Raw genomic sequence first — 23908 nt, forward strand, 5'->3', positions numbered from 1 at the left:
AAAAAAGACACACGAGCACATGAAAGCGCTGTACATTCAACATTTTAATTTTCGACGTTACTATATTGGAGGAACTCTCACAAAATCACAATGATGTCAAACGAAAAAAAACTGGCAAAGTCGGCATGTTTTTTTTTTACATTAACGCAAAGTCGGCATGTTTTTCGTACTGACTTGCTAATTTTCTTCTCCGTTTCAGAGTATTGTTTGTCGTCGATGATGTGTTGCATCACGATGCGCGCCACCGTATGATGTGCGGCCTAGATACCGCCAGCCCTAACTTGTTCAGTTAATCGGCTCGGCTCCATCGGCACGCCAAAATCTCCACGACCAGCCGCCTTTCCCCCCCGTAGCCGACATGCCTAGGAAGGAGCGCGACGCCGAGGGCAGCCGGAGCTCGTCGCGGCGGCGGCGGCGGCGGTCGCCGTCCGACTCGGACCCGGACTCCGACTCCGGCGGCTCGCCCCGCCGGGGCCGGAGCCGCCACCGCCGCAGGAGCCGCCGCAAGGCTGCCCCGTCCTCCTCCTCCTCCAGCGGCGCGAGCGATTCGCAGGCGTCCGGCTCCGGCTCCGACTCCGGGGACCGCCGTAGGAGGCGGAGCGGGAGCGCCAAGCGCGGGGGCGTCACCGAGGAGCAGATCCTGGAGTACATGTCCAAGAAGGCGCAGAAGAAGGTGGGGGTTTCCGCCCGGCTGGCCTCCTGCCCCGCCCCTAGGGTTTCCGTTGCTGACTTGTTTGTTGATGGTGCTGGTTCTGCAGGCCGAGAAGGTGGCCAAGAAGATGAAGGCCAACGCGGTGTCGGGCTACTCCAACGATTCCAACCCTTTTGGCGATCCCAACCTCACAGAGAAGTATGCGCATTCGCCCCCTTCTTTCGATAATATCACACATTGCATTGGTGATGCTTGCTTTACCAGTAGAAACTTGGGTTGGCACCTGTTTGCTGCTGCTAGGATACTATTCCTTTGATGCCCTAGAACCGAGATACCTCTACTGGATCGGTGTGCCTATTGCTCTGAATCTGTTATAACCGTTTAAAGTTTGGGCTTCTGGCTTCTGCGCATTGACAGTGTGAAATTTTTGATGGCTTGTTCTTGATAAGTAAACAAGTAGTAATAAACAAGCTCGATTAACACATATGACCTCAAGACATGCATATGCTGTAGGAAATAACAAAATGTTCTTGGCTAGTGCACTCCAATCAGATTTTCCAAATTCGAGTAGCATCTACCTAAGCTGGATTAATTGTATTTATGGAAGGTGCCAAGGTGGTTTATCTTTTTAATGCTTCTGCAGAATCACTTGTACTTGGCATAGGTGTTATTTGTCAGTTGTGAAATTCATAAGTTTGCTGGATGCAGCTCATAGCTCAGGGTTAGAATAGATGCCGTGATTAATTAGGTTTCATATTCTACAAATTCATGACGAATTGTGTACTTAGTTTAGTGATGCATCAACTTGTGTGTATTATCAGCGATGCTGCCATGAACAATTCTCTTGAAGTACTAACTAAGTAGATCAAGTTTATTTCCTCAGTTTGCGATATGCATCTTCTGATGGGGTTGTGACTGTATATTGATTCAATAGGGTCCACTCTTTAAGATTGTCTATGATTGCAATTACAGCAATGTGAACTTCATTAGAACTGTATTTTATACATTTGTGTCCTCAGAAGACCCGTTTCGGAATTTACCATACAAATTGACAATTCACATGGTTAATGTTATTTGTCCAAACTTACTCATACAATTTAGGATGCACCCTGTGATTAATTTTGTTCATGTTAATTTGCCAGTAAATTTGGTTGCAGGTTATGGTCTAACTGCTGTATAAGATTTTTTGGTTTTCAGCTATTATTATGCCCGGTGTTATGTTCTGGTGTAGTTTTTTTGCACACAGTTTTTAGACCACTGAAAACATAATTTGAGTGATATTTTTATTTTTTATGTTCAGTTCTATTGGTGAGTACAACAAAATATTGACTGCATTGCAGATCATAGATTGTTCGATATCCCAAACTGTTACATGCTACTCTTAAGGTTTCTCTGGATAGTTGTTTTAGTATGACATACCTAAAGAAGGACTCTCAAAACTGAACCTTATATCGTTGCAGCTTTGTTTGGCGAAAGAAGATTGATCGCGCTGTAACTGAAGGGCAGAAGGTGGACATCTCTGTCAAAGCTGAAAAGAAAAGGCAGAGGGAAAGAATGGTACTCTTATAAACTGTAAATTTGACTAGCACTATTTCTTATAGTACGAATTTGAACTTTGAAGCCTATATAAGTATCACTGCTATATTTCCTGAACATGAGAATGAATCTTCATGCAATTAACAAAGTCTAGATTTTAGATTTGTGATTATTTTATTTCCAGATGAACAACCTTTGCCTTGTGATTGCTCACCAGATTAGCATTATGTTCTTATCATCTTCTGAAGAAATAGGAATACCCACTGTTCATTCTGACTTGGTGGTGGTGGAAGTGCCTGTTCTTATATTAAACTAGATGATACCCCGCACGTTGTTGCGGGAATATTTTGCAACATATTTCAATGTGACTCGTTGTATGAAACATGAATATTTGAAGTAATAATATAAAAAGCTAACAATAAAAATACATAGTATAATTTATTGTGCTTGATTACTATATAGTTGTAAAATGTTTATTAAATGTATATAGCATAATAGAATGAAAACCCTCATGTATGTTACATGTTGAGATAAGTCTTTTTTTCATGCATGTCATGATGAAGTGGCATGCTTGCATGTTGAGAGACATATGATAGTGGGGGTGGGCCTTTTCTCATGCATGTTGTGCAATGATGTGGCATGCTTGCATGTTGAGAGAAATAGTTAGTGGGGGCTAGCTATTTAGATATAGAAGATAAAGCATTACCTGCTGAAGTATTCACCAGATCATGTTCTAAACATGAGTATAACTGCAAACACCCTCTCAAAAAAATAAAGCATATTAATTGTAAACATGTGCCTCCACACATTCGTGAACATCATATGTGTTGATCTGTTCCCTGCAAAAAGGGGCCATTGGTCTTATGCATTGTACAAGTTTTTTTGTTTGATGGCTACCACAAATATATATCCTCCCGTTTTTTTTTTTTAAGAAAGGTTAAAGTCTATGACTCTCTGTTTTTGTTCTGGTGCCTAATACCTTTTCTTGCACTTTAAATTTAGGCTGAAATAGAGAAGGTTAAGAAAAGAAGGGAGGAAAGAGCAATTGAAAAAGCACAGCATGAGGAGGAAATGGTCAGTATATATCCCTGATTTTCATAAGTCATATCTGGTTTCAAGTAATATTGCTTGTGCAACTAAATACCTACTTTGTATTTTGTAGGCATTGTTAGCCAGAGAAAGAGCACGTGCTGAGTTTCAAGATTGGGAGAAGAAAGAGGAAGAGGTTCGTACTTCACATCCTGAAAATAGGATATAACTTTTGTTGAACTAACATGTGTCCATTATTAAACAGTTTTGTATGTTGGAATGCAGTTTCATTTTGATCAAAGCAAATTTAGGTCTGAGATCAGGTTACGGGAGGGACGTACAAAGCCTATTGATGTTCTCCTGAAGAATCTTAACTTTGCGGACGAATTTGATGTTGAGTTAAATGAGCCCTACTTGGTGTTCAAGGTATATACCTATTCTTCATCCTTGTTTGATACCATTCACGAAAGGGTTGCTGTATGCTTGCACTTAAAAGAAACCTCAAAATAAGTTTCATTATTCGTTCTACATTTTAAGTGCTGCACTCAAGCACATCATATTTTCAGACCTATTCAGCCTTGACAATGGAATAATGTATACTTACGGTGATGGTTCAGTCCTCTGGGCTGCCAAATTCTCACTACTCCGTGTATTTACCAGTGAATTGATTTTCTTATAATGATTAACATTTAAGTTATATCACTCCATCCATTCTGTGTGCCGTTAGTTTGCAGTATGTTTTTTTTTCTGAAATTTATTCGGCAACGGGGGAGTAAGTCCTTGTTCCACTGAAACTACACCAACACTTTTTGTTGTTTTTCTGCTCATTAGGGCTTAGGCTTTTGTAAGTTTTTGTTATGTTTTGGACAAATGAGATTGTTATTTTTTCTTTATGAGCGTTCATGTTTCCACGTTGTATGCTCCCTAGGAGAATATGCAGTACTAAACTTAATTAAGTAATCTTCTTCTCTTGAATTTCTCCATCATAGAAGTATTGGTTTATTCCCATCTATGGGATTCATAGGTATCTTATCAAGCTCTAAAACTAAAATCCATTCATACATATCTTGTTTCTCTTTATTTTCACTCACAAAATTGTCTGCCAGCCATGAGTATTATATTAAATTGAAGGCCAGACATGTTGGCATGCAAGTGCAGTACAATCAATTCCAAACTTGACAGATTTGAGATCTCATTGGTCACCAAGTATTGAACAAATTGTTGCACAAGTTCAAGCTTGCGTCTGCATTAGGCCATTGCACTGGCAAGTAACAATCCATCAGCAATTAGTGTGCAAAACGAGAGAAAATGGATCTCCCTGTTTATAGTTCTTTCAATGTATTAAAACATAGCTGTGCCATGTGGCCCCACTACCTTCATAGAACAAGCCCACATTTTAAGGGGATCCATCTTTCTTCGACAATTACTGAAGCATATGTAATTTGCTAAATTGCAGGGATTAACAGTGAAGGAGATGGAAGAGTTACATGATGACATTAAGATGCATCTCGATCTGGACAGGGAAAGCCAAGTAAATGTCAAGTACTGGGAGGTACATGTCTAATGTCTTTGCACACCTTCCTGAATATTGTTTGTCCCATAGCAATCCTGAGTCATCTATTCCAATGATACACACCGTATTACTGCTGAATGAGCTAAATAGTAGTTGGCAGCCTCAGCTGACAGTATTTGGTATTTTGTTCTGTCATTTTCTATTTTCGTATGGTATGTCAGGACATGTTCTTTAGCTTTGGTATATACAATCTAACCCTTAATTTCTCACTGAAACGAAACCAAACTTGAGAGTGAGTTTGTAATATGGCAAGAAATCTCGCTAATATTAAGTTTATTTCGTTTCATGGCTGTATGTTTATCGATAATGTTTATATGTGTTGACACAATTTAATTTGGAACTCATCAGGCACTCATGGTAGTGTGTGATTGGGAGCTAGGCGAGGCTCGGAAAAGAGATGCCGTGGACCGGGCTAGGGTCCGTGGTGAGGAACCACCCCGTGAGGTTGAAGAGAGAGGCTTGCATGCAAGTATTGAGGGGGATGTAAAAAATCTCTTGGAGGGTAAGACTTCCACAGAGCTAGAAGAGATGCAAAATCAAATTGAGTCCCAGATGCGCTCTGGAACTGCAAAAGTTGTTGAATACTGGGAGGCCATTTTGAAACGCCTTCATATATACAAAGCAAAGGTATGTCATGTTTGTAGTTCGCAGTTTTTGTGATAATAGCTCTTAATTTGACCAAAGCAAATGTGGTTTCTGGTTATACCATTATAGATTCTTTGTTTTATTTGTACAACACAAGCATAATGGTGCACAACTACCTTAATCTGACCTTGTTTCTGTAACATTATCTTCGAAGCCACATGATTTGCAGTCTGGTTCGTCATGTGGAGCTGCGTTCTCTAACTATCTGAACATACAGTTGATCAACGTTACCTCTCATATAAAAGAGTGGCTTATTTCTTATTTGTATCACAGGCTTGCCTGAGGGAAATCCATGCTTCTCTCTTACGTAAGCATCTGCATCGTCTAGAGAATGCTGGCGCTCCTGAACAGGCTGTAGAAGCTGATGAAGAATTAGACACTAAAGAGGAGGATGTGATGCACGACGAGGAAGAAGGTTTAAATTTACTTATGATCAGTTAACACCCCCTTTCTTTTAGATAACTATGGTTGTCTGTCTTTCTGATACCTTCTCCATGTGCAGATGATAAACGATATTCACCAGAACCTATAGAACATATAGCTGAAGCAACAGAGAGCCATTTGGATGAGGAAGATGGCTCCTTCTCGCCTGAGCTAATGCATGGCAATGAAGATGAAGATGCAATTGATCCTGATGAGGACAAGGCAGAACTGGTACAGAGTCACTCTCAGTAACATTGTGCTTTTTACAGTAATAGAATGCTGGCCCGTATAGTAATGGTTATGTATGCAGTCAAAACTATCTTGTTATTAATTAGATTATTATATACTACTCGATAGCAATTGAGTACACCTTGTTGTGCCACTAGCAAGTTAAATCAACAGCCTATGATAGAAATAATTGTAAAGTTGCGATAGGGCAACATTCCACCAAGATCTTAGGATAATCTTTCGAGCAGTTCTAGGCCTTCATGCATGTTTACCCTGAAAAAAGCTTAGTTTCATTTATGGGTAACTTCTGATGGTAATGCTAATGCATCCTAGGACCACAGACTTCTTTTAGCAACCAGCTGGAGCTCTGCCTCTTCATTAAGTAGAAATTTTTGAGCGGTTAATAAGAGAAACCAGCTAAAACCTAGTTCTAAGGTTATTTTGGAACACTTAAAACGATTTTCTTTCCCTGGGGAGGGGGGCTTTTTTCTCTCTCAATTTGTTGCATGAGTAGGTACATTTCATGTGTTCATTACAAATTTGAAATGAGGTTGGCTGGCCAGTCTCACACATGTGCTCTGTCCTTTGAAATATTCTCCAGGATCGGCAACGTGAAGCTGTAGTTACCGAGCATCAAAGGAAAGTTAAGGAGGTCATGACAGCTAAGGCAAAAAAACCAGATGAGTTGGAGCTGAAGGCAATGAAAGCGATGGGAGCAATGGAGGAAGGGGACGCTGTGTTTGGTTCAGGTGCTGAAGTGAACCTGGATTCACAGGTTAGACTCACTTACCTTCTGGACACAAAGAATACTACAGTCTTCTTTATTATCTGAGGAATGTAGGAGTGCTACCATATCATTATTCTTCCTAAACATATATCACTATATGCATACCCGTAATTTCCAGCATTATGCTGATATGCTGGATTCACTTGTAGTCAGGAACCAAGGATTGCAAATTTCATTGAATTTGAAGTTGTGTATATATTAATATTACTTTTTTGAGTTGGATATTTATATTATTCTGAAGCTATATTTGATATCATCTACTTAGCAATTTGGATGATAATATGCTTTTACATGCTAGAAAATTCTAGCAAGTTTGACGCATCAAGCTATTGCTAGTGAACCTCCATTCTCTCTCAAGCTCTCAGCTGGATTCTCACATACTTGCTTAATGTGCTCACAGGTTTACTGGTGGCATGACAAGTACCGACCAAGGAAACCAAAGTACTTCAATCGTGTGCATACTGGATATGAGTGGAACAAATACAATCAAACTCATTATGATCACGACAACCCGCCTCCTAAAATCGTCCAGGGCTACAAGTTCAACATATTTTACCCTGATCTTGTGGATAAATCAAAAGCACCAATATATACTATAGAGAAAGATGGAAGCGCTGGGGAGACATGCCATATAAGGTTTCATGCTGGCCCTCCATACGAGGATATTGTAAGCCTTTTGCCTCACCTTTTCAGTTTTGCTGTCGCAGTTTCCATGGAAGATCCACTTACCTACTCTGGTTTTCCTTGGCAGTCTTTCCGCATCGTGAACAAGGAGTGGGAGTACTCACACAAGAAGGGCTTCAAGTGCACATTTGAGCGTGGGATTCTTCATCTGTATTTCAACTTCAAGCGATACCGCTACAGGCGATAGATACCCACACAGCAGAAAGAACTGGACCATTGATTGGGCTATTAGAAGTTGGTTCTCTGTTTCTCGCTTATAGTGTGTTCTTACAGGCTAGCTCCCGCATCACAGAAGTCATCCGAGTCAGCATGCTCGAATTAGTTCCTGTACCAAAATATGAACATACCAAACAATTGGATAGTTTGTATCAAGTTTTTGTGGCACTTGCTACCTTGATTTCAATGGAGATAACGGTGTAGCACAAATTCAAAGCATCTGTATATGTATGCTATGCATTCTTATGCCCTTCATGCGGGATGGATATTTTTGAAATCAACAAAAGAGACAGATATATTATGTGTAGTTTGAGCTAATTATTGTTAGAAGAAACATAGGCTCGCACAAATTTCAGGCTGTTAGCCAGGTATACATCTTCAAAGTGGATGAGAAAAATAAAGTGGTAAACCACTTCATTTTTGTAGCTTATATCTGTGTTGTGAAGCTTGTCATCTTTGTATCTTATCTGTGTTGTGAACCTTTTTGATTTTTGACAGAGATTTCATTCACCCTTGATGCAAAAGTAGAGCCTGAAGCTTCCAGAAAGGAACAAGTTTAGAACGGCACACAGTAAAGTGTGCTGTGAATCTTGTGACACAGCGGTTAGGCTTTTGCGATCGGTTGTATGCCTACTAACTACTCCCTCCGTTCAAAAAGTATAAGATTTTCTAACTATTTTCAGAATCGGATGTATACAGACATGATTTCAGTCTATGGAGCCCATATTGAAATTTCCAAAACAATTTATATTTGTGAACAGAGGGAGTGTGTAATTCATTGTTGGGAGTAAAATCTTGCCTTTTGAAGTTCATTCATAGGAAAAAGAAAGGTGCAGTCTGATGCTTTTGAGAAGTTTTACTCCTTCGAAGCAACATGGAACTTGTGCTATCAGAACTTGTCTATGACGACACAACATGGAACTCTGTCTACAAGACTTCTGTGCAATAAGACCAAAGATGTATTATGCAAACGCCAATTCCTGGCTGACCAATTTGGATGTGAAACTTCAAGCTGAGCAACTCAAACAGCCTCAATAGGAACAAGTTTAGAAGGACACACAGCCAGTGTCTTGTAACCACAAACTCCATGAAATTCATACTAACTATGATAGGTTGGCACTTGTGAAAAGTTGGCACAGTGGTAACTAAAAATCCCGCCTTCTTTCATTGGGCAAAAGAAGATGCAGACTGGCACTTGTAAAAAGTTGTCCTTGGAAGCAAACTCTCTTTGAGAAATCTAGTGTTAAAAATTCCAAATGGAACAAGACTATGCAGATGACTCTGGAAACTCTTCTGCAGTAGTGAAATCAAAGATCAATTGTTCAAAGGCCAATTCGGCTGTGGAAACCAGCTTGGTTTTGGATTCTGGACAAGCCCGAGTGCAAGCCAAGAGAAACTCAAACAAGTTGCTCCTCTGACTTGCACCTGTTACAAACCCAAAATCCAGAACCAAAATAGTTCACCAGATCCCAGCCACAAAGCTAAGAAGAATCAAACTTAAAGAACCCAAAGATAAGAATAGCACAGAACAATATGGCAACTAGCAAAACCACTTGTTAACTTAAACCACTTGCATAGGATAGGTCTCAAGTAGAGTTGAAGGTAACAAATACAGTCATAGATATCCTCCTGGCTACTACGAACTGAACAAGATAACTACGAGCAACAGGCTCCACGGCAAAACAGGGTAATCGCCATCTCAGGCTTCTCTCACACACAACTCAGGGTAGGGTAGGGTAGGGCAGGGCTCCACAGGAGCTCAGCAGTAGAACATGACGTCCTTGACGTTGTCCTTGATCTTTGGGAGCTGGCGCACCTCCACAGGGCCCTCACGCGCAATCGCCGCCTGACCGCTGCTTCCGGGGGTCGATCCGCCGTCCGAGCTGTCCCCTTCCACGTAGTAGCGCGCACGGAATGCGGCAAGATGGGCGTAGTAGGCCGGTGGGACTGCATAGCAAGTTCAGCCAAGTTAGCTTCTTCTGGAAGTAAATGCCACAGGTTGTATAAATAGAACAACAGCTAGGTTACCAAGTCTTAAAACAGCAAGGGGGAAAGATGCTGTGTTGTTCATTTCAATGTAAACATAGATGACACAGAACGAAGGAATGGAAACTACTCAGTGTGTTCATCAATAAACTAGCAGAGGGTTGATTTCAATGTAAACATATATAGATGACACAGAACAAAGGAATGAAACTACTCAGTGTGTTCATCAATAAACTAGCAGAGGAATGCAAACTACTCAGTGTATTCATCAATAAACTAGCAAAGGAATGAAACTACTCGGTGTATTCATCTATAAACTCAGGTTCATTTTGTCAGGAGTACATGCTTATTTAGAGTTTTAGACCAAAGGCCCTCAAGCACAGATCCATTAAGGAGTTAAAGAAACCAGTGTGGTTGGATTGCTAACTTGCATCAGAGAAGGCACAGTGGCACACACAGGCGGGTACAAGGTAATACTAATGCCAAATACAGTACAAGTCTGCAGCTGCTAGGACTATCAGGATAAGCAAAACATAATAATTTAATAGCAGAGGCATAAGGCAGATGATGCCCCTAGTCTACTAGTATTAATGCCCACAGAAGAATGCTCTACTTGGAGAGAAAAAGTACAGATGAAAGTTGAAGCAAATCAAGGCAGAAAACTGAAAAAGGGAACTCACCAACAGAGACCGCACGAGTGCAACGAGCATAGCTGCATATGGATCATAATTAAACCATCATCAGAGTCATAACACAACAGAGAGATTAAGAGAGAGCGGAAGAGAGGGGATTACGTGTAGCAGAGATTGTTGGTCAGTGACTGAAGCGCATCGGCTGTGAAGTGATTCTCATCATAAAGAACATGGTAGTGTGTTGGCCTGCTAGTTCCCTGAGGAGCATTTTGCAAACACACTCAGTATGCAAGCACTGAAGATAAGCTGCATAGGAACAAATGGACATGTGGACAAAGTGTCTACCTGAATGCCAGCATGGCTGCACAAGTAGAAATCAAACTCCGTAGGGTGGCAAATCATGAGGTCAACCACAGTTCCTGCAGGACAACAGAAACAGAAATGCACCCAATCACAGTCAGCAATGTTTCAACAAGTAGCAGATAGGTGTAAATCAGTGACATTGAAATACCAGTGTATTTGCTAACCTGGAAGTATGTTCCCACTCTTGTCGGTCATATCACGCCTCCCATGAACCTCAGGGAATAGCCTGGTGTGATGCCTTTTCTGGACAACCACAAAGGTGACTGGGGGCATATACCCCTCCTCTAACGAGGCGCAGGCCTTGCAACAGCAAAATTAAGAACCATCAGAATGAGAAAAGCCAAGGATAACATCAGAAGAGGTAGACAAAACAGATATTTGCACGTTATCATATGCTGCAGGCTTACCTTCCTGATTGCGTCCATTTCATGAAGCAGAACATGGCTGAATTGGCCTTCACTTACGCCATCCCTGTACATGAGAATGATCCGTCAGGCAGTTTCATTGAATGGACAGGATGAAAAGAGTGTCATGAATTTGTGCACACACCTGTAGAAGAGTATCCTCTCAGGCCTAAGGCCTGTCTTCCTGCGGAAGGCAATCAGCAACTCCCTGTAGAGAAAATTATGTCAGGTTCGCAGTTGATCCACAGGGCAATTGCTAGCAATCGTCTCTGACTAATCACAAAACTCACCTGATCATGCCACCATTGACATTACCCCTCTGCGGATCTTTGGTGACACTGAAGAGGTCTTCGATTATCTCCTGCCTGTGTGGTTGGGCAGAGACAAGACCTCTGTACTTGGTGATCTCTGGCCAGTCCATTGATGCCACCACCTACATCAATCCAATATAAGAAACGGTTAAGCCTATTTGTACTCAACAGGTATGTGCATCAAGATGATAATTCCATTTGAAAGATAAAATCAGAAAGAAACAAATAACGAGTTGACAAACTGTTAGCTACGGGGAAGAACTAACCGCAGCAATTGATGATGCAGAGTCCTCTCCAGGTGGGGGGTGTGTAACATCAGCACCAAAGATGATTGTTGGGACTTCGGACACAAACGGTATGCCATTTCGCACAAAAGCTCTCTCCAGAACTGTGTTGCGTCCTCCGACCTAGTCAAGACACAGAATTATCACATTCAACAGAAACCGAAGTAGACAATGAATCAACATTCCATGGAAACTGAATGTAAAACATAGACCAGGTGGTTATGTTACCTTCACATTGATTTTGAGTGCAACATTCTCCAAATATTGCTTGTTCGGTCTGGAAGCATGCCTTGGCAGGCAACACTGAGACACGATCCCAAGGTCAGTCTCACAAACCTTCTTGATTTTCCCTGCAAAATTAAATGTGGCACACACATAAATCTACAGAAATCCAAGAGAAGGTGGAAGGGGATTAACCAGAGGAGCCATATGCATACCATAAGAACCACTGACTTCAGGTAGGATTACAATTAACAGTTGTAGCTGTTTTTCGCTTCCCTGTTTTCCAAGCATTTCGGTGGTCCTCCTGTATACATCCCTCAAGGCATTCTCGATGTGGTTGGGGCTAGCTGATCGGTTGTCTACAAGTGGCCTTGGATTGACAGACTACAGGGTTGGAAAACACAAGTCAGTCAGCTATAACATACACACATAAATAATAAATGCCTGAGAAACAGGAAAGAAATGCAAGCCTTTTACCATTCCAGTCATATTGCACATCTGAATCAGATCACAACAGAACCTGTATACCTCCTCAGGACGCATGCGTGAAAAACTCACACAGGCCCAGTTGTCTATGATTCCTCCATTGATCATTTTCTGCAGTAAAAAAACTCAAATGAGACCTATCATTTGTACCATCATCGATATACTACATACAAAATGACGAGCAAAGTCACAGACAAGCTCAACTGTTTCTCAATTTAAGTAACTAGTGTGAAAACTACATGATCAATAAAATGCAATCAAGCAAAATAATTTGAGTTGCTACATACAGTACAAAATAATGACCTGTCCAAGACATTAACAACAAACAAAGAAGAAACACAACAGGTTCTCCATGTATTTAGTTCCAAGAAAAAGTAATGCATAGTAAAATTGGGAGTGAAGACAATGAACAGGGAAATACCTTGTTAATCATGTTCCACTGTCCAACACTTGGCGCACAAGTTTTCTCCTTTCCAGAATCATGATATCTCAACTGAAACACATAGAAAGGATGTGATTACTACAAATCCTTCTAGTGAAGCAGCTCAGAGAAAGGAGGGAAATACAGCATTCTTACCATGGGGGGAGGCAGCACACGGGCTGGAACAGAGACAAGGTCACTGCAGACATTGATCCCGAACTCCTGAGCAAACTTGTCCTCAGCATACTTGTTGTGCAGAACCATCTACAGTGTGAAAAAGAGTGTCATGAGAAAGACTACACATTACAGGCAAACATGACAAATATGCCTTGAAAAGGACATTCCTAACTACATGAGTTCGAACAGATTGGAATGAACTACCACATGCGAGAAGACATGGGCAGGTATTTCCAGAATGCAGTTGACAACAGGTACATACCTCACGAATGCTTTGCTCCCTCTGCTGGGGACGTTGACAGGTAGCTCTAAGTATGTTGGTGACCTGCTTGTCATTCAATTTCTTAGAGTACCTTTGCCCTTCAACAATCTTGCACGCCTACAATCAATTTGTAGAGAACCATGAGCAAACAATGCATAATTCAAATATGACGAAGCAGGCATGGACACAATACCTCCATAGGCAGATACACAGGCCGAGCATCACTTCCAGACTGCAAGCAGGGCCAAGAAGTATACTGCAGATTGTATTTGTATCTTTGCATGAAGTACTGAACAACTGACATTCTTGTTCCTCTCTCATCAACAGGAAATCTAACAACAAACAAAACAACATGAGTAGAGTGCTATTAGAAAGGGAATAACAATCATGGATAGATGCTAAAAAGTTAACTGTGGTCTAGACATTCCTAAGGAAAACTGTGAACAGGAAACAATTTGGCACAAACAGATCTTGCTATGCTGCAGAAATCAAAAGCATATGCCACAGGAAGAATGTTGTAAACAAAATTAATCCCCTAACCAGTTCCTGACACACCAACATCAATGAAGATGCAATAAGCCAAAAATCTATACAACTACACATCTTTTTAATATTCCAGCAACCCTGATTAGTTGGACCAGAACATAGAGAGAAAATACATAATGGAAAATATTATAGCATTTGAGGGAAGTTATTTACATGAGCTGGCTCATGGGAACAGGAGTAATCCCTGTTATCTTGTATCTTCGGATTTGGTCTTCCTGGTGGTTTGTTTCGACACGCACCCCACGGAGTGCTTTCTTTATCTGCATACAGTGCATACAATGAGATTAGTCAACTATTTCAAGACAATAACATGGTGCAATCTACAGAACATGAATTCTAAAACTAGCTTAGCATAGACGAATAGTACCTTAACACGGTCCCTGTCTGTCAGAGGCCGCGAGGCATCACGTAAGTTGAGGAACTCTAGCACAAACTGGACCACTGTCACAGGCTTGAAGAAGGATGTCGCAGATATGTCTGAAAAATGAAGTGCAGATCATCAGATAAACAAGGCTAGGACACACTGCAATCGGAAAACAGTAACAGTAACAGACAGGGGAGGGGAGGGGAGTACCTATATTGAGTGACAGCCCCATCTGGGTTGGACGTAAGCTCTGGTAGTAACCTCTCCAGCACTCTAATCCTTCACCAATGTCTCCTCTGTGACCAAAGGTGGTGGAGAAGAAGGATCTGGACACTGTGACATAGCTGCAATGAAAAAAGTGCAATAGTGTTAGGGCTCTAGAGAACTAGTTAGTATGATCAAGAAAAACTGATGGCAATAAACTGCTGGAAAGTGGATGTCATACTTCCAGGATGGTGACTCCCTGAGGACAACATCAAGAACTTGGATGGTTTCTTGAGGCATATCCCTCTGTCTTCCTTTGAGGAACTGCTGGAGGTGGTACAGGTCTGTCCTCCCAGCAATCCGAATGGTGATCTTGTACTCCCTTTCAGCCCTGCAAATGAAGAGGGAACAAGTCAGTAGCTAAAAAACAAATACAATGGGTAATCAAGTTGGACAAGATTGAAGGTAAAGAATCCAATCATACTTTTCTTTGTCTTTCTTTTCGGGATCAACCAGTGTAACAGAAAACTCCTCAGACTCAAAAGGGAGTGAGCCTGCAGTGTAAAGACTCTTTCTTCCATCGTAGGCAGGCAATTTGCCCCCAAGGGATGTCTTGCCGTGCAACTTGATTAGCTCACTGAGTACCTCCCTGTTCACAGCCCTTGATTTTGACTCCGGGTTAATGGAGACCTACAGCAACACATTTCAACATCAGTATGTATGCACAAACAAGAGAGACTCTGTTCTACATTCAGTACACAGAATAGAGACGATTAGCCCTCTGATTAGTGTCCAATGAATTTAAAAAAAATCAAATGAAATATTTTAATTCTCAGTACTTATGCTATACTTCATTCAATCTGTGAGGGAAAAGAAAAACTAGCGGATCTTAAGAAACCAGTAAACCAAAATTAGGCAATAAACAAATTAGCTGCTAGTGGCATCGCAGGACTGGAAATGTAGCAGGCAAACGGCAAGACATACCATGTGCCGGCCTCCATTTCGACTTACAGAGACCAGAAAAAAATCCAGTTGAAACGGAAGAAGCCCTGTAGTATAGAGTCAATCAAGTGGGGGAAGAAGTCTGGATCCCAAATCGAACTCCCAATACTCAAGGGGGCACAGCACAGTAGAGTAATTTTCTGGCACGGCCATGCTAGGGTTCCTGACGGGCCGCGGGCGAGCAGGCCGGAGGCGGAGAAGGGGCGGCGGCGCTCCGTCCGGGTGAGGAGGGGTTGAGTGGGAGGCTGCGACGGCATGGTGGGGGTGGGTGCGAGGGCACGAATCTTGGTGCAATCATGCGGTACAGAATACAATAAGCGGACCTGTGTACCGTGTGTATAGTATAGAAAAAAGGACCTGCGTACTGCGTCTAGTAAAAAAAAGGACCTGCGTGCTGTTTGTACTTTAAAAAAGGAACTACGGACTGTATACCAGATAGGAGTACTTGTTACGAGGAGTAGCAAAATAATTCGCCGCCAATTCACCATTTATAAATGGACTAGACGAATATAAAGTAGTTTTTTTGCATTTGGAATATAAAATAGTTTGGCAACAAAGGAGGTACGCATACATGTATGAGCAGAAGAATGAGATTTTAAAGCAAAATAGAGCTCACTGTAAAAAGCTGAAAAACAATAATATTAAACCTCACGTCAAAAACAGTACTAATATTTAAATCCCCGTACGTGTCGACCATTCAGCGAAAAAAAAACAGATCCACCACTGTTGTTCCACCCACATACATACACAAAGAGGAAACGTCCAAGGCTGGACCGAGAGGGGGAAAAGAATCTCTCCCAAAAAAGAAAGTTGACGGACTAGATGCAAACACAGAGAGCCACACGGAATTGCGCTCGAGGTGCGCGACACAGGAGATCCGAGCACGGCCTCGGCGTTGCATGCTTTGAACCAAAGACAAAACCAAAAGCTGCCGCGGGACCTCATGCATGCAGGCAGGGCAGAGCCAGAGGAATCACAAACAAAGGTGGCAAGGGCAACAACACCAACAGGCCTCCTGCTTTGCCCAAAATGTATGAAAGACACGTACACGGACGGACGGATGCGTCTGCCATGTCCCAACGGACGGATGGTACGTTCGTTGCTTTGCCCTTCTGTCCCCGAACGAGGACAAGGACCAGACGGAAACCACAAGACCAAGACCATCCCCGAAAACACTTTCACAAAAGAAGAACGCCGGGAAAAGACACAGGAGATGAATCAAAGAAAGAAAAAGGTACGTGGCTTTGCATGGGACGGGATCTCACGGCGACCCCCTGCCGTCTATAGCCAAAACGGATCCCAAGAATCTGCAGCCTTGACCGCAAAGTTGCCGAAATAATGTCTACATCTACTGCTGCTAGTTTCCAAGATAACAACGACAGCGACGAAACAAGAAGCGATAGCTACTGTCTGCAGGATGGCTTTTGCATTCCAAGAACTCACTGTTCATGCATGAGAACAGGAGAAAACCATCCATGCATGTAGCGGGAGAAAACGCAAAGATTTTATAACGGCAAAAGAGAGAAGCACCGAGGCGTCACTACGTGTAGCGACAGCGCTCGACCAAGCATCCATGGATGGATGGATGGGGTCGGAGACGCACGTCGCATGGAGAAAAACGAAAGCAGAGCGGGAGAAAACTGCACCATCACAATCGTATACTGGTAGATCTACGAGCAAGCTAGCGCGGACAACGTAAAAACGACGTACGATACGACAACATGCATGGAACGCCAGATCCGAACAAGAACTAGCTAGTACGTGAACGGAGATGGTACGTAAGGGAGCGGGATGGGGTTCAGCTCACATCGTAGTGGAAGAGGTTGTTGTCGGCGACGTTGACGAGGAAGTGGTTGGCGCGGATCATCACCTTCTTGCCCACGGTGCCGGCGCCGGGCCGCGCCGGGTGGGCGAGCCCCTTCTTGGACACCGGCGCGAGGTCCACGTCGGGGGCCTTCTCCTCCTCGGGCTGCGTCGCCGCGATCGCCGCCGCGGCCGCCGCGGCGGGCGGCGCCAGCGCGGTCTCCGTGACGAAGAGCTTCTGCTCGAGCTCCTTGGCGACGGACGCGGGGGTCGGCGGAGCGGGAGCGGGGGCGGAGACGCGGGCCGGCTGGAACGGGGCCGCGGCCGGCGAGGGCGTCGGAGCAGGAGCGCGGATGGTAGCCGGCGTGGGCGAGGGCGCGCGGATGGTGACCGGGGGCGAAGGCGCGCGGACGGTGACGTAGGGTGCCGGGGCGGGGTTGCGGACGACGACGCCGTGCTGGTAGGCGCCCTGGTGCGGCCCCGTGGCGTTGGGGTTGTGGTAGATAGCGACGGCCGGCGCGTACTGCGCCGGCGCGGCGGGACGCGGCGCCGACGGAGCGCCCGGAGGCGGCCATACGAAGCCCGTGGGGCCGCGGCCGCCCCCGCGCCCTCCTCCAGCCGGCGCACCGCCCCGGCCTCCGCCGTACTGCTGGTCGCCGCGGCCTCCCCGGCCTCCGCCTCCGCGGTAGGCCATGGCGGGAGAGAGGGAGAGCGGTGGTGGTGGTGGGAGGGCTAGGCTAGGGTGGCGGCGGCGGTGGATTGGAGAGGAAGAAAGGAGCGAGTGGATGAGGACGGCGGTGAGTTGGTGGGAGGATCGGCGCGGACGAGGCGGCTTTTATAGGCGGAGCGGGGTGGTGAGCGAGTGGGCGAAACCCTAGCCCAGCGGGGTGGTGAGCGCATGGCGTGGTCCGTACGTGGGAGAGGGAGGGGGATGTGGCCCGAATTACGCGATTCCGTCAGGACCGGCGTGTAAAATGCCGTCGTACAGAGGAGAAATATCTGGGTTCGCTTCGGGTGCGCGGATCAGAACGCGCGCGCGGGGGGGCGTCCTCGGGAATGCGCTGCGGCGCGAGGGGCTTTTCTGCAAACTGTGCGGCTGTCCGCACCTGGTTTGCTTTGGTAAAGTAACCATGGTAGAGCGGTTTGGGTCAGGTGGGATGGTAACCACGGTTGGGTTTGGGTTTGGGTCAGCTGCAAACGGTGCTGTACACGGGGGGTTCTTTTTTTTCTTTTTTTTTTGAACAAGAAAAGGCGCTCGAAGCGCCAAATTCATTTCAGCTCAGAAACAGTGTACAGCGTGAATTACAAACTCCTGTACCTGAAAATTTGAGAGAAGAGACACCACAGGACAGGAACTATGTCTATGAGCTGAAGCGAAGCAACAAACTTGAGGTTCAACCTTAGAATGAAGAACCTGATGAGCTACATTGTGTGCTATGCCATTAATTTCCCTAGAAATGTGAAACACTCGAGGTTGCAAGCTATTAGCATGCTTGAAGAAATCAGCCAAAGGCTTCCTGATGCTCCAAGGGGTGGTAGATTCCACAATCTTGCCGATAGCAGCCACCGAAGATAAAGAGAGGCAATCCATGAGAAAGGTTGGCTGAAGAATATTGAGCTTATTAGCCACTTGAGCTGCAAAAGAAAGAGCCAGAGCTTCTGCATGTAGAGGAGAAGTAGTGGGAGGAGCTGATGCTTGAATTTGCACATTGATTTCAAAACGATCTTGAGGCAAAACAAGATAGACCCCTATTTCAGTAGCAACTGCTCCCTGTAATAGACCAGGAACTTTTGAACTTCTGAAAGTAGCGTCAGAAAATATTTTGGTCCCCGTAATGAGCAAATCCGATTTAAGAGTTCGACCCTGCGTAGGAAGATGATCAGGAGGACAAAGAACTTTTGGCATCACCTGCATCTTAGAGAAATGAGGCAAGTCCTTATAAGAATCAGAGGACAAGGCCATAGTAGCAATGTGCACATGATGAGGTAGAGCGTTTTTCCTGTCAAAAAGAAAATCATTTCTAGCCTTCCAAAGACACCATAAGAAATTAAGAATGTTAGAGATAGAACCATTAGGATGTCCCATTTGAAGCAAGGCAATAAGGATAGAATGCATGGAAGTATGACCTTGGATTAAAACATCAGACCTAATAAACCAAGGATAGTCAAACCAAGCAGCACGAGCAAAGGGACAAAGAAAAAATAAATGGGATTCATCCTCCTGATGGCCACACCTACAACAGTTTTTAGATATATGAACAGAGAATCGACTAGCTCGCAAACCTGTAGGCAATGCCCTTCTAAGAACCCTCCACGCAAAAGTTTGTACCCTAGGCAAAACCTATTTTTGTTTCCAAACCATTTTGAGAAGATTCTTCAATTCCAAAGAAAGAACAGAAGGAGCATTTCTGGTTACTGCATGAATGTCCTGCAAACAAAGCTTATAAGCAGATTTGGAAGAACAAATGCCATTCGGAGTGAGATCCCAACAAAGCAAGTCTGGACCATCATCATTGATAATATCAGTTTGGAGAATAATTGAGGCCATAGGTTGCTGGAAAAGTAAATGAACAAGCTCATTATTCCAAATTTTTTGTCCAGGGAGCCAAAGATCCTTAACTAAAGAAGGATATCTAAATCCCGGTTCTTGAATAATGAGATGTTCATGAATGGAAGTCCAAAGGGAGCACCAAGGTGTGCTCCAAATAGAGATATTACCTTGAGTTAATTGGTAAAAAGAATGAGCTTTCAATTTAGGAATCATTTTTAAAACCGAAGCCCAAAAAGCAGATTTAGGAGCAGAAGAATGAGCAACCCAGATGGAGGAGTCATGAAAATATTTAGCCTTAAGAACTAAATATAGCTGAGAAAAAGGGGATTTAGCAATTCTCCAAGCAGCTGCAAGAACAAGACTCTCATTGATTGCCTTCAAATTTCTTATGCCCACTCCACCTTCTTTTTTAGAATTGCATATGTCTTTCCATGCACGAATACAAAGACTCCTTGAAGAATCATTCTCCCTAACACCTGTCCACCAGAAATTTCTAATGACAGCAGTGAGCTTTGCAATAAACTTCTTTGTGAACAGGATGTTAGACATATAATAAACAGGAATAGCAGAGAAAATAGAGCGAATTAATTCAAGCCTCGCAGCATGAGAAAGCATATTGGCTTTGTAAGCAGGCAATTTATTCATAAATTTATCAAGAACAAAGTTATAGGCGGCAGTTCTATTTTTAGCAGGAAGAATAAGCGGATGACCAAGATGAGTGAAATTGGTATCCATGGAGGAAACAGGAAAAACTTGCTTAATCTCCTGTCTAGTAGGTTGACTAACTCGAGAACTAAAGAGAATGGCAGATTTAGCCCAGTTTGGAGTTTGACCTGAAATAGAACAAAAGTGGTGAATGAGCTGAGCCATAGTAGTGGCTTCCTGAATAGTGGCTTGCCCACAAACCAACAAATCATCTGCAAACAACAGAGAATGAATAGAAGGGCAATTTGGTCCAAGCGAAATTCCTTGAAGATTTTGAGCAGCAAGAGCTTCATTGAGAGCAATAGACAATTCATTGATAGCAATAACAAACAAATAAGGCGACATGGGACAGCCTTGACGAATGCCTCTGAAACTTCTAAATTTATGTGAAGGCTGCCCATTAACAAGCACAGAGAAAGTAGGAGAAGAAATGCACGAATACACCAAATTAATGAAATGACGATGCAACCCTTTACGTGCAAGCGCAGACACAATGAAGTTCCACTCTAAACGATCAAAAGCTTTAGCCAGATCTATTTTTAGCATGAAAGCATGATGATTCCATGAAGCAAGAGAGAAAGAGTGAGTAATCTCTTGAGCAATAATAATGTTGTCACTAATTCTTCTACCCTCAATAAAGGCTTGCTGAGCAGGATCAATATAGTTCGGAAGATGTGGCTTAATTCTATTAGCTAGCGATTTTGCAATGATTTTATAGACAACATTACAAAGGCTAATGGGACGATAATCCATAGGAACCTGAGGAACTAACTTCTTTGGGATTAGAGCAATATTAGTATCATTAATGTGGGGAGGTAAAATACCAGTTTGATAAAAGTTAATCACAAGTTGAGTGACCTCCTCCCCTATCCAATCCCAAGCAGCCAAATAAAATTCCACATTAAAACCATCTGGACCTGGAGAAGCATTCAACTTCATTTCTTTAAGAATCTGCAAAAGTTCATTTTTATCAGGAAGAAAATAAGTAGGATCCAAAGAGTTGACAGGCAAGTGAGTATTGAGAAAAGGTCTTCCAATGTCATTGTTAGGCGAGGAGAAGATGTACCTAAAATAGTTGACAAAAGTATTAGTGATAGCACTAGGCTTAAAATGAATCACATCATTCTCATCCTTAACAGAACAAACAGTATTCCTTTTTCTTCTTTTGATCACGGCCTGATGAAAAAATTTAGTATTGCGATCACCAGCCGTGGCCCAACCCTTTGTACTTCTTTGTTTGTAAAACTGATTAAGTTTGGAAAGAGTTTGCTCATACCTAAGAGTGAGAGAACCTTCCAAAGTATGATTTTGCTGCTGCAAAGGAAGCTGCTGTATCTGATTGATACTTGATTCAAGTTCCAAAAGTTCTTGCTGAAGAGGCTTTTTCTTCTTGCACCACTTTTTCAACGAACCTGCCAAAGAAGAAGACTTTGTTGCAAAGGAGTGAGATGTACAATTATTCCAGGCAGATTTAGCAAAGTTGCTAAAATCTTTCTCAAGTAACCACCAGTTTTCAAATTTAAATGTTTGCTTAGGCTTAACAAAATTACCATCAGTGGAGACAAGAATGGGAGCATGATCACTGAGAATAATAGGAAGATTAAGCACTTTAGTATTAGGATAATGCATACACCACTCAGAGTTAACCAGGCATCGATCTAGGCGTCTATAAATAGGATTAGCTGTATGTTGTTTGTTACGCCAAGTGTACGCAGGACCACTGAAACCAATATCAAAAAAACCACAATTTTTAACAAGAAAACGAAAAGCAGACAAACGATAATAATTAATACTACCATTACAACCATCCGTTTCATACAAAATGTCATTAAGGTCACCCATACACATCATGGGCTTCCCCAGGTTATCATACACAAAAGCAGCAACTTGACTCCAGATAGTACTAGTCTGCCTATGATAGGGGTCACCATATATACAAATCAAGCAAAAGTGGACACCTGAAGCTAGATGAACTACATTAGCAAGAATATAGTGAAAGGAGGCACTATGAACAGAAACTTTGAGTTCATCATTCCACATAAGCCACAGCCCACCGGAAGCACCTCTAGAAGGAACAACAAAGCTATTAGCAACATCAAACCTATTAACAAGATCAATTGATCGAACCTTAGAAGATTTGATCTCAGAAACAAAGGTTACCTGGGCTCTAGTAGAACGTATCAAATTAGCCAGAAAAAGCATACGATCATTGCCGAGACCCCGACCCATACCCCGACAATTCCAAGCTATCGCTTTCATGGCATCCGAGGCTAAAAAGAATCTGCCATACTCATGTTTGTTTCAGCATCAAATTTCATCTCCTCTCCCAACTGACCCCCCATGAGATCCACTCAAATTGATGATAAGGGTTGATTGATGGAGTAAACTAGAAAAATCAGACAAGCATCAGAGGTTGGGGAGAGCCAGCAGCAAGCCCCGCTAGGATTTAGGTGGAGAGCGAGGCGAGACCACGGGCCTTAACAGAGGCGGCAATACAGGCGGGTCACGGCAGGCGGTGGTTCAGCCCCGCTACTGCTGAGGCAGGCGGAGACAGAGGTGTCGAAGGCGGACGGCAAGGCCGGCTTGCTGCCAGCCAAGAATCTCGTTGAAGAAAGGAAACGAGAAAAGGGGATCTGGGAGAGGCAACAGCTATGGGCAAGAGAGGTGAAGCAGATGGAGTTCAGGGGAAACAAGGGATGGAGAAAGGAGATAGAGGAGGAAGGGGGAGAAAGGAGATAGAGGAGGAAGGGGAACTGCACCGAGGAGGAAGAAGACGGCATCACGCCAGTCGTCGGACATTTGCCGGAAGTCGCCCAGCAGGTTTAAGTTATTCTCTTCCTCCTCTATGAATGGCTGGGAGGTTATTTAGATCCATAGGAACTTGAGCGAGCAAGTTTGGGCGGTGAGAAGAAGGCTGGGATAAGAGGAGTGAGGGATTGAATATTTGGATTGATGGTTAGACAAGAAGGATGGAAGATTAAGAAGAGCGGATGAGATTAGGATCTACGCAAGAACAGAGCACCAGATGAAAAATACGCGAAGGAAGGGAAGAACTGGAGTGGAAAAATTATGGAAACGATTAGATCAGGAGAGGAGGTAGATAGGGAAAGAGAGATCAAGCAAAAAGGAAGCACATCACCACACTAATCTCCGGCATCTCGCCATTCACCGGCATGTCGCCAGCCACTTTCCTAGCTTGCTCTCAAGCCGTCCATGTTGCTGGTAGTGGAATAAGTCTGCAGGAAGCAATCCTCATCTACACGGGGGGTTCTCGAATTTCGATTCAAATTGTGGCCGCTGCTGCGGTTCCGATCGACGGAGAATGATTGAGCTGCCAACGGGTGAGAAATCTTTGATTTTTGGTACGTACATGCACTTTGTCGATCTTCGGTTTTATTTGGTGCATTTAATT

The 23908-nt window shown here is 43.4% G+C and overlaps 2 protein-coding genes across 2 annotated transcripts; one reads left to right on the top strand and one right to left on the bottom strand.

The window, feature by feature from the left end:
• Nucleotides 1-305: 305 nt before the first annotated feature.
• LOC125511012 (cactin-like) lies at nt 306-8086 on the top strand. Its single transcript, XM_048676297.1, has 13 exons — nt 306-673; nt 759-850; nt 2113-2209; nt 3191-3262; nt 3351-3413; nt 3503-3643; nt 4674-4769; nt 5139-5417; nt 5709-5850; nt 5938-6089; nt 6688-6861; nt 7274-7540; nt 7625-8086. The coding sequence occupies exons 1-13, from the start codon at nt 359-361 to the stop codon at nt 7742-7744; spliced, it is 2010 nt and encodes a 669-aa protein (XP_048532254.1). The 5' UTR covers nt 306-358; the 3' UTR covers nt 7745-8086.
• Nucleotides 8087-9307: 1221 nt separating this feature from the next.
• LOC125511011 (protein argonaute MEL1-like) lies at nt 9308-18048 on the bottom strand. Its single transcript, XM_048676296.1, has 22 exons — nt 17245-18048; nt 14920-15125; nt 14677-14826; nt 14442-14575; nt 14235-14344; nt 14021-14127; nt 13515-13653; nt 13322-13438; nt 13039-13146; nt 12883-12954; nt 12453-12572; nt 12191-12359; nt 11982-12103; nt 11736-11876; nt 11449-11591; nt 11304-11366; nt 11162-11225; nt 10919-11054; nt 10737-10810; nt 10554-10648; nt 10440-10471; nt 9308-9720 (listed from the first exon to the last, which is right to left on the bottom strand). The coding sequence occupies exons 1-22, from the start codon at nt 17932-17934 to the stop codon at nt 9533-9535; spliced, it is 3180 nt and encodes a 1059-aa protein (XP_048532253.1). The 5' UTR covers nt 17935-18048; the 3' UTR covers nt 9308-9532.
• Nucleotides 18049-23908: the final 5860 nt, after the last annotated feature.

This window comes from Triticum urartu, chromosome 5 (assembly GCF_003073215.2).
Source record: "Triticum urartu cultivar G1812 chromosome 5, Tu2.1, whole genome shotgun sequence".
Classification (NCBI taxonomy): Eukaryota; Viridiplantae; Streptophyta; class Magnoliopsida; order Poales; family Poaceae; genus Triticum; species Triticum urartu.

Bases quoted from the DNA above. Each gene is read 5' to 3' on its own strand.
- LOC125511012 (XM_048676297.1), top strand. From the start codon at position 359: ATGCCTAGGAAGGAGCGCGACGCCGAGGGCAGCCGGAGCTCGTCGCGG. The intron at 4,770-5,138 runs GTACATGTCTAA...GGAACTCATCAG, and splicing joins TAAATGTCAAGTACTGGGAG to GCACTCATGGTAGTGTGTGA. The intron at 5,851-5,937 runs GTTTAAATTTAC...CTCCATGTGCAG, and splicing joins GATGCACGACGAGGAAGAAG to ATGATAAACGATATTCACCA.
- LOC125511011 (XM_048676296.1), bottom strand. From the start codon at position 17,934: ATGGCCTACCGCGGAGGCGGAGGCCGGGGAGGCCGCGGCGACCAGCAG. The intron at 13,439-13,514 runs GTATTGTGTCCA...AATTGATTGTAG, and splicing joins CTGTGTATCTGCCTATGGAG to GCGTGCAAGATTGTTGAAGG. The intron at 11,877-11,981 runs GTAACATAACCA...TGTCTTGACTAG, and splicing joins CACTCAAAATCAATGTGAAG to GTCGGAGGACGCAACACAGT.